Below are 10,331 nucleotides of genomic sequence, written 5' to 3' on the forward strand. Positions count from 1 at the left end.
AAGGGTGAATTTTATTTACTTATTTAATTAATTAATTTATTTTTGTATATTTTTTATTGGAGTTAGATTTGCCAACATATAGCATAATACCCAATGCTCATCCCGTCAAGTGCCCCCCTCAGTGCCCGTCACCCAGTCACTAAAAGGGTGAATTTTAAAAAGAGTTCAGATATACCTGAACTATATCTCAATAAGTTGTGTAAAATAAATGAGATAAAAACAATACAAATCCCTTCTCCAGGCCAGCATAGACTAATTAAATAAGAATTTCTGGAAATGGGATCTGGACATAGGTTTTTTTATTTTTTATTTTATTTATTTATTTTAAGTTCTTAATGTGTAGCCAGGGTTGAGAACAATGCAGGTGATGAAAACCTACTAGTGACTTAATTCTATTCATCTCCCTTTTTCCCAAAGCAAAAACAAAACACCTGAGCACTTGAATGCAAATCCAGGTTAAACTTTAGGTTTTATTTTAATAGATTTTTATTTTATTTGACTCTTCAGTGTATGTATGTGGGGTATTGCTTCAAAAAATCTTTTTTAAAAAAAATGCAAACAGGTAGACAATTATTAGCATACCTCAAAATAATGGCTTTTTTTTTGTTTGTATTAAATTTTGAATCAGAGACACAAAGCCATTCATTATTTTAGAGTAACAGAAAATTTAGAGAAATTTGCAAAGTTGATTCTTAGTGGTTAAGTGGTCTATTTCTCAGGTGGTCATAGTTTACTTGGGTTTTTAGTTGTAGCTTTACTCACCATCTGTTCAGCGATTTTAGACAAATCATCTAATATTTCTAGGCCTCATGTCATTAAAAAAAGGAATATATTATCGTGTGCCAGGCAATGGGTTCTAGTGGGAAACAAGAGGGAATAGATGTGTTCTCTTCCTCATTTAGGTTATAATACCTAGCTTCAGATACTTTGCTTTGAAAGTGAAGAGATTGAACTAGATAGTCTCCATATTCTTTGATCATTTACTGGAATAGGATAAAGGTAGAAAAATGGGGTAGATGGGATGCTTGGGTGGCTTAGCAGTTGAGCGTCTGCCTTTAGCTCAGGGTGTGATCCAGGAGTCCTGGGATCGAGTTCCACATCAGGCTCCCTATGTGGAGCTGCTTTTCCCTCTGCCTGTGTCTCCCCACCCCCCTCTATGTCTCTCATGAATAAATAAATAAAATCTTAAAAAAAAAAAAAGAAAAATGGAGTAGAGGGGGAGCTCTTGTATACCTCTTCTATCTCCCATGACTTAAGGGAACAAAATGTGAAGAAGTTCTTGAGAAGGCTTCTCACAATTTGCTATGGAAGGTAAGTTAAAATCTTTGGTTATGTTTTCTCTTACTCTTCTTCATCCCACTCTTGGAATGGCCAATAAACAAAGTCCCAATGTTTCATTTGAATTCCTTCACAAAAGCCTATATCACAATGTAAAACCAAATCAATTTGTGTATCTATGTCAGGTGTTAAAAAGCCATTTCCAAGGATTCCACTCAATCAGGAAGATAACACAATTAGCATGATTAACATCTTTGGAATCTTAGTACAGATTCAAGAATTCCAAATGTTCCAACTCTCTGGAGAAAGCCCATGGTATTTTGATAGGGATTGCATTAAATGTGTAAATTGCCCTAGATGGCATTGACATTTTCACAATATTAATTCTTCCAATCCATGAGTGTGGAATATTTTTCCATCTCTTTGTGTCTTCCTCAATTTCTTTCAGAAATGTTCTGTAGTTTTTAGGGTATAGATCCTTTACCTCTTTGGTTAGGTTTATTCCTAGGTATCTTATGCTTTTGGGTGCAATTGTAAATGAACCCTCTTGCACTGTTGGTGGGAATGTGAACTGGTGCAGCCCCTCTGGAAAACTGTGTGGAGGTTCCTCAAAGAGTTAAAAATAGATCTGCCCTACGACCCAGCAATTTCACTGCTGGGGATTTACCCCAAAGTTACAGATGCAGTGAAACGCCGGGACACCTGCACCCCGGTGTTTCTAGCAGCAATGTCCACAATAGCCAAACTGTGGAAGGAGCCTCGGGGTCCATCAAAAGATGAAGAATATGTGGATAAAGAAGATGTGGTCTATGTATACAATGGAATATTCCTCAGCCATTAGAAATGACAAATACCCACCATTTGCTTCGACGTGGATGGAACTGGAGGGTATTATGCTGAGTGAAATAAGTCAATCGGAGAAGGACAAACATTATATGGTCTCATTCATTTGGGTAATATAAAAATAGTGAAAGGGAATAAAGGGGAAAGGAGAAAAATGAGTGGGAAATATCAGAAAGGGAGACAGAACATGAGAGACTCCTAACTGGGAAACAAACAAGAGGTGGTGGAAAGGGAGGTGGGCTGGGGGTGGGGGTGACTGGGTGAGGGGCACTGAGGGGGGCACTTGATGGGATGAGCACTGGGTGTTATGCTATATGTTGGCAAATTGAACTCCAATAATAAAAAAAAAGAATTCCAAATGTAGAGCTGTGGTGATTAGTGCCAACAGAAGGCCACATTCTGCCCTTAAAGTGAAAACATGCTCCATCATTCCATTTAAAGGAGGATGAAAATAACATCAAAATGTAAACTTTTAAACTCTCAGTATAATTATCTTTCAAAGAGTGCTTGCATCTTCATCTGCCAAGAGAAAGCCTTTGCTGGAGATCTGTTTATTTTATTAATATATCTTGATTTTAAAAAAAAAAAGTCCTCATGCCCTTGTTCTAAGTAATTCACTCTGATTTTTCCTTCTTCAGAAAACAAGATTTTGGTGAAGCAGTTGCCCAGGCTTGTGGTATACAACAATGAGGTCAATCTGAGCTGCAAGTATACCTACAACCTCTTCTCAAAGGAGTTCCGGGCATCCCTTTATAAGGGAGTAGATAGTGCTGTGGAAGTCTGTGTTGTGAATGGAAATTACTCCCATCAGCCTCAGTTCTACTCAAGTACAGGATTCGACTGTGATGGAAAACTGGGCAATGAAACAGTGACATTCTACCTCCGGAATTTGTTCGTTAACCAAACGGATATTTACTTTTGCAAAATTGAGGTCATGTATCCACCTCCTTACATTGGCAATGAGAAGAGCAATGGGACCATTATCCATGTGAAAGGTAACAAGCAACCCTACCAGTGCACCACTCTAAAGCAATGGTTTTCAATGGCAGTCTTGAAAACTAGGTCATGATCCGTGGTGGGGTTGGCTAAATCCCAAAGAGGAAGTTTACTAGTGACATTTTGCATATTTTGATCCCTTTCCCATTCTTCCATAATGTTCAGAAGGAAGGAAATGTACACAAGTGCCATTCCCATGTTGTTTAACTCACTCTATTCTGTTTTTCAGAAAAACATCTTTGTCCAGCTGAGCTGTTTCCTGATTCTTCTAAGCCATTTTGGGCACTGGTGGTGGTTGGTGCAGTCCTAGTTTTCTATAGCTTACTAGTAACAGTGGCTCTTTGTGCCTACTGGGTAAGAGAAGCAACACTGCTTTTGTGTGACTTTCCCACTGCATGTGTATCTGAACATGTTCAAGAATTTTGTCTATGTCGTTCATTTTCTGTTTAACATGTGATTGCTGTTATTTCCCTGGTAGGTTTGGGTAGGTTCTCTTCTAGCCTGTTCAGCTTTATCTGACATGAAAATCTAATGCAAACAAACAAAAGAAAATCTAATGCGAATTCTATTTTCTAGAAGGCACTATTTAGGTGGCCAGGCAGATTAAGAAGCTAAATGGGTAATTTGGGAGTAGAGGGTGGGGTGTGGGAGTTTTAGGGCCAGTTGCTTTTCTTCTCATTTTGCAAGATCATGATTACATATAAAATCGTTTTAATATATACATATGGATAAAAATCGAAGCAACTTGGGAATCTAGGCGCTGAAACCAATGAACAGTTTTGGTTCAGGGCCAAAAATTGTGAGAAATTTGGCTACTGAAATTATGCATTCAAACCTAGCAAAGAAACTAGGTCTGTTTATTTGAGTCATATTTTTATCTCCTCTGAAGCAGTTGAGTTTCATGAGGCCAAGTATGGTTGCTGTCATTTTGAAACTATAATGGGAGTTAGACTTTTCTGAGCTCTCAGCACTGAACTAGAGTTTACCAATTTGTGCATATGTTCATGTAATGAACTTGACGTATTTTCTTTACCTTCTTCAAAGTTGAAGTTTTGAACACATCTTGATGACCATATCTACTATTAAGATGGGATTCCCTTATCAAGTGTCTTTCACTTACTTAGAAACCCCCCTTTCTTATGTACATAGTGTGGAACAGAATATCTCCTGCATTGATTCCATGTTGTCTTTGAATTATTTTTTCTAAACTTAGATGCATGTATGAGTCATTTCTTCAATAAGAAATGAATGCTCCCCAAGGATAAAGGACCATTTCTCTTGATATTCACCATCCATTTGGTATAAACATATTTAATGCTTAATGAGTGCTTATAAAATTGATGACTTGATAACTCCCATAAAGGCCAAACTTAGGACTTAAATGAACATATCTTTAAGGCACATTCTACACATTCAACTAATCTATATAAAGGCCAGTGACTTCTGGAACCCATGCCAGATGAAACCATCCTGTTGACTATAGACTTAGTGCTGGGAGAGGTGGGTGGAGGTGAGGAGGGCCACATTGGGTTCATAGTCATTTCAATGATAGATCCAGCCCGAAATCCTTTATTTTTTTTATAAAGATTTATTTAATTGAGAGAGAGGGAGCATGAGCGAGTGAGTGGGGAGAGGGACAGAGGGAGAAAAGCCTCAAGCAGACTCCCTGCTGAGCACAGGACATGGGGCTCAATCTCATGACCCATGAGATCATGACCTGAACTGAAACCAAGAGTCCGATGCTTAACCGTCTGAGGCACCCAGGTGACCTGAGATGCTTTTAAACTCTGTTGGCCTGTTACCAAAGTTTGCCTCTCAATTGTTCCCCACATGTTCCTCATATTTTGGAAGATTTCGGGGGCAGATGGACATTTGTTAGGCTGCCTGTTGCCTAATCTGTACGTTTTGCAGGATAGGGAGCAAAGTGGCTGTTTATTCCTGGAAATCCTTTATGCTACCTATCAACTTGATATTTACCAGTCTTGCCTCCTCCAAGTTGCCCAACCCTGGTAACCTGTTATATAGAGATATATTACCTAAATTCTTCCTCTGATGTCAGTTGAGTCCCTCATCTTTCTTGATCTTGGGGTCTTCATACAAGGTACCTTCCTACTTTGAAACTCTTTGGTGTTTGCCAATGATTTTAGAATTTAGAATCTTCATCCTTATTTTTGATTCTTGGAAATTTCAACTTCTTGATCTAAAATATAGATGCAGTGGCTTTTTGGGTATACTTCCAGGACAGGTGCTCCCTTGTAATACACTGACCTAGGTCAGTGTAATTTATAGCTTCCCAAGAAGTAGTTTTGGGAATTACTTTAATTTTAGTGGCCAGAAGGGTGCTACTCATCATTTAAAACTTGTAAATATGCATTAGAATATCAGTTACTATAATTAGGCACTAATTTGCTCAGTGGCTTGAATCACATGGAGGAACAAAAGCCAATTCTCATTTTCAGTAAATTTAACCAGTTTACTTTGTTTGTTTGTTTGTTTGTTTTTTGAAGATTTTATTTATTTATTTAAGAGAGAGACAGCACAAGCAGGGAGGAGTGGCAGAGGGAAAAGAGAAGAAGCAGGCTCTCCACTGAGCAGAGAGTGGGATGTGGGGCTTGATCCCAGGGCCATGAGATCATGACCTGAGCGCAAGGCAGACACTTAATTGACTGAGCCACCCAGGCACCCTAAACAGCTTACTTTCAATTTGGAAGCATCATGGATGCTACGGGTTTTTTTTTGGTAGTGCTGTTTGCTTTGTCTTGATAAAACTTACTTTGGTCTTACTCTGTTTCATTAGGTTCCCTGTGAATTAGGAAGAGCCAGTGGTTGGCATGATCTCATCTTCTGTTGCCTCTTGTAGTTAATTAGGTTGTCCAATAAGAACCCATTATTTGTATCTCAACCTAGGTCTTTGTACTTTCTGTAAAGGGTATGAAATATATATTTATATTACATAGGATGACACAGCACTTTTCCCTTGGCCCATCTTTTCTTGCTGCAATTACTGTTTACACCTTGTTGACCTAGGCCACCAGGCCATTAGGGATCCCTAGAGTTTAGCCATTTCCTGGGTCCTATTCTGGAAGCCTATTTTCAGCTGGTCTGTGCAGTGCCTTGGTGTAAGCTGCTGTTTTCTGGAACTTCCTGAGGGCTTGTGATGTGCTATCATAGGCAGTTGTATGCTGAGTGGGTTTCTGGGAGCAGCTGCACATTCTATCCCAGTTCTTGACCTGTTGCTGACATTTGAATAAATAAAATGCTCCTATCTGCCAAGCTGCTGCAGAACAGCACCTGTTACTGTCACTCAATCTTCCACTCACTCAACTGAGCTAGTAAGCCTATTCTCTTTCTTAGTCTAAAGGAGCCTTTTCAAAAACACAATCTTCTCCACTATCAATCACAAGGTGGTGGTGGTGGTGGATGGTGTGTCGATAGGTGGTGTATGCCTTTAAACCTAGTGTGTTCTTTATGACTGTGTCTTTAAATGGATTGTATCTTGCTGCTGCTTCCCTTGAAGCAGGTGGGTAAGGGTGGGGTGGAGGAAGGGCAAGAGAGGGATGGTCCTGAAATCGCACATCTTTAGCAGACATATCGGAATGGTAAAGGGGCAGAATCGATGACCCAGTCACACAGACACATAAGATGAATAGTCTCCACACATATATGCATATGCTGGCTGTGCATACACACTGTGGGTTCTGGATCGTATTCTCCACCACGCATGTGTCATTTCCAACCCACTGTTGTGTTTATAGCTTAGTGGCTTAAATCCACTATCTGAAAACAGCATGAGGGTAAGCACAGGAGCTGACTGAGTACAACCTGGAGAACCTCAGACTCAAGACATCTTCATTATTAGGGCCTCTACCAGCTGTAGTTGTATTTGGGTGTCTGGGGGGTGAAGATCGCCATTGCGAGTCTGGCAAAGGAAGTCCTCAGAGTGGGAGTGAACACTAAAATGCTTTCCAGGGTATCAGCAGCAGCCTTCCACATTTATTTGGAGGCAGAGGTTTCCTTGCCCCTACTCCTGCCCTGCCATAACCCTGTGCTAGAGAGAACTCTAGTCTTTTTTTATAGAAAGGATGTAGAGCCAAGATGTTTGAAGAGCAACTTCCCTCACCCACTTGGTTTCCATGACTACCTGTTTTGAATGAATCTCCCAATTATGTCTGTTTAATGCTATCTTTTTCTTAGTTTTAGCTGGATAACCCATCTGTCATTCAAATCCCAAATGACCAAAGCTGAATTTGTAGCTTCTTCTTACAAACCTACTTCTCCTTCTGTTCTGCTTTATGTCTATGGATGGAATAGCCTCCTTCCGGTCTCCTAGGCTCAAATCATCAGTCATCTCCTGGGATGAGCAAGAAGGGAAGGTTAAGCAATCCAACAATATTCATTCTAAATTTGGTCCCATATTTTGTATCCATTGCTTCCTTCTCATTCCATTCCTTTTCATGATCAGACTTCTTAGATCAGGATTTCTCAGTCTTGGCACAATTGACATTCTGGGCTGGGTAATTCTTAGTTGTTAGGGGCTTCCCCATGCACCATAGGATGTTTAGCAGCATCTCTGGCCTCTACCCACTAGATGCCATAGCATTTTTCACAGTTATGACCACTCAAAATGCCTTCAGACATTGTCAAATGTCCCCTGGGCAATAAGGGAATTGGTGGTGTCAAGGATGAGAGTAGGAGGTCTTGGGCAACCGTATATATATATATGATACTATATATTATGTATACTGGTATATATACTGGGAGGTGACTGACTTTAGGGGAGAATCTGATTCCTTTTGGACATATTGAGTTTGAAGTACCTTTTGAGGTCTTGTCCAGAGATATAAATTTGGGCAAATAGGTGGTAATTGAAGCTGCAAATGGGGATGAGTTTGCCTAGAGAGAGAGGATAAAATAGAGGAGAAGTCCTGTGAGGAACTCTAACACTGAATGGCTACTTAGAGAAGGATGAGCCTGCAAAGGAGGCAGGGAAGGAGTAGCCAGACAGGTAGGCTGAAGACCAACATGGTACCATCTCATGGAAAGCAAAAGTGGAAGAGTGTCTCGAAAAGGCAAGAGTAATCATTAATATAGAATGCTGCTGAGAATTCAAAAGATGAGACTGAAAACATATCAGATGGATTTAGTAATGTGGAGGCCAATGAGCACTTGCTCATCCTCATTTGACAAGGGAGGTGTGAAGGGCTCAGAGAAGGGTGCATGGAAATAAGGCTGGGGCAGAAGTCACTTGCTTATTTATTCAAGTTTTCATGTCATTCATGTGCCATGTGTCTACTTATACATTGGGCCTAGGTGCCAAGAAATATTTACTTTTCATAATAGGGAATTACAAATTCAGAAATATGAGTAGCTATTTTTAGAATTTTTATGGGTCTTTTATCAAACATGTAAATTTTACCATCACATTGGTTCAGAAAAGATGCTCCTAACCCTCAGTCAAAACTATGCTAAGATTCATGGTGAGTATAACTCTTGCTCTGGGTTTAGTATTGCCACTACTTTCCTTACCCCTGATATAAATTCATACAGAAGGAGCTGAGTCTGAGGAACAGAGATGAGTGACACTATTGTCTTTATGGAAATGTATGTACATATATATAAGAGAATAGGAATGTAACTCATTGTCTAGAACTATACCTTTCCACTAATTTGGACTCCAGAGCTATGGATTTATGATTATTTCAGACTCCAAAGGGATGAAGGCCCTCTTGGATTAATTATTGAAAAATGGTTTGTTAAGCAAATGACAAATGTAAGAAGACTGCAGTGGGGATGCTTAACCTTTCCAAAGGAAGAAGGGCCTTCAAGAATATTTACATATCAACAGTGGATATATTAGTTAGATATGCTTTTGGAGTTTAGGTCAAATGATTGCATTGAGAGAGTAACATGGGTATACATTTATCTAAAAATACTTTCTTTGATTCAGATTTCGCATGTTAATTGAGAAGAGTCCAAAGTAGTTAGGTTTGATTAGGCATTATCCAGGTCCAAGGTGCTCAATGAATTCAGGTGTACTCAGCTTCGTTTGATAGTCTACATTCTAAGTAGTTGCCCCAAGTCTTAGAACTCCTCCTCCTCCATCTCCCTCTGTTCCCTGGCCCCCTCCACAGTGACACCTCTTTTTTTCTGCAGATAAAGAGTAAGAGTAGCAGGATCCTTCAGAGTGACTACATGAACATGACCCCCCGGAGGCCGGGGCCCACCCGAAGGCACTACCAACCCTATGCCCCAGCACGTGACTTCGCAGCATACCGCTCCTGACATGGACGCCTATCCAGATGCGAGCCGGCTGGCAGCTCTTCACCTGCTCAACACAACTGCTCTGGATAGGAAAAACCCGCCTCGTCTTCAGCCGGCCATGGGCTCCTTTTAGGGGCTCTTATTAGGCCACCGATGCCAATTTTTCTTGAATGACTATACCAAATAACATTATTTTGAGACTCTGAAATGAAGTTAAAGAATATTACTGTGGCAGGCTCTATCTTGCAGTGCCATGACCCAAATTCCAACTTACCATGTATTTATTGACTTGAGGTTACAGTAGAAAACAAAAAAAAAAGCAATGGATTCTATTAGCCTTGAAATCTATTTTCATTTCATTCCTTTCTCATTCACCTGAACATTATGGTCAAGTGAAATGTGATATGGAAGGACTTTTTAGACGGAAAAGAAAGGTCAGAAAAATCATTCCTTTTGGCTAAATGAGGGTATAGGGTGGGGATAGGTTAGAATGGGGGGAGGGGCGGGAGACTTACACATTTTAAAAATTATTAAAACACTGTCTCTCATTTATGAAATGAGCCACTTATTTTCTATTTAATACTGTTTTAGTTTAGAAAGATATAGATTTTTTAAAAATGAATTCTGGTCATATTTAGTCATTTTGACCAATGGAATTCCTTTCAGGAAATTTGAGGCAAATAGTCTTGCTCTCCTGACTTCCTGTGATGGGTATTCAATATAGTATTCACAATATGATTTGAAAAGAATAAAATAGTCCTCCCATACCAAGGAAGAATGTGTCAGGAAATGATGCTACTTGATGTCAAAATCATTTGAATACTCTGATGGGTTATTTCTTTAGCAGATCATTCCAGTCAAATCATATAGGGGGCTTTTCTGTTCCATATATTTCAGGTTTGCCTGGTTGGTCTCTTTGTTGTCTGTGTGGAAATCTGAAGTGGGACACTGAA

At 39.7% G+C, this 10,331-nt stretch overlaps 1 protein-coding gene across 1 annotated transcript in view; it reads left to right on the top strand.

Annotated features, from left to right (window-relative positions):
- Positions 1-9,791, top strand: part of CD28 (CD28 molecule) — a 29,118-nt gene extending 19,327 nt beyond the window's left edge. The window contains exons 2-4 of the mRNA XM_055345576.1: positions 2,760-3,116; positions 3,347-3,471; positions 9,271-9,791. Coding sequence (XP_055201551.1) covers positions 2,760-3,116; positions 3,347-3,471; positions 9,271-9,399 — 611 coding nt within the window. The 3' untranslated portion in view covers positions 9,400-9,791. The remainder of the gene's footprint in view (positions 1-2,759; positions 3,117-3,346; positions 3,472-9,270) is intronic.
- The last annotated feature ends 540 nt before the right edge of the window (positions 9,792-10,331 follow it).

This window comes from Nyctereutes procyonoides, unplaced genomic scaffold, assembly GCF_905146905.1.
Source record: "Nyctereutes procyonoides isolate TBG_1078 unplaced genomic scaffold, NYPRO_anot_genome, whole genome shotgun sequence".
In the NCBI taxonomy this organism is placed as follows: Eukaryota; Metazoa; Chordata; class Mammalia; order Carnivora; family Canidae; genus Nyctereutes; species Nyctereutes procyonoides.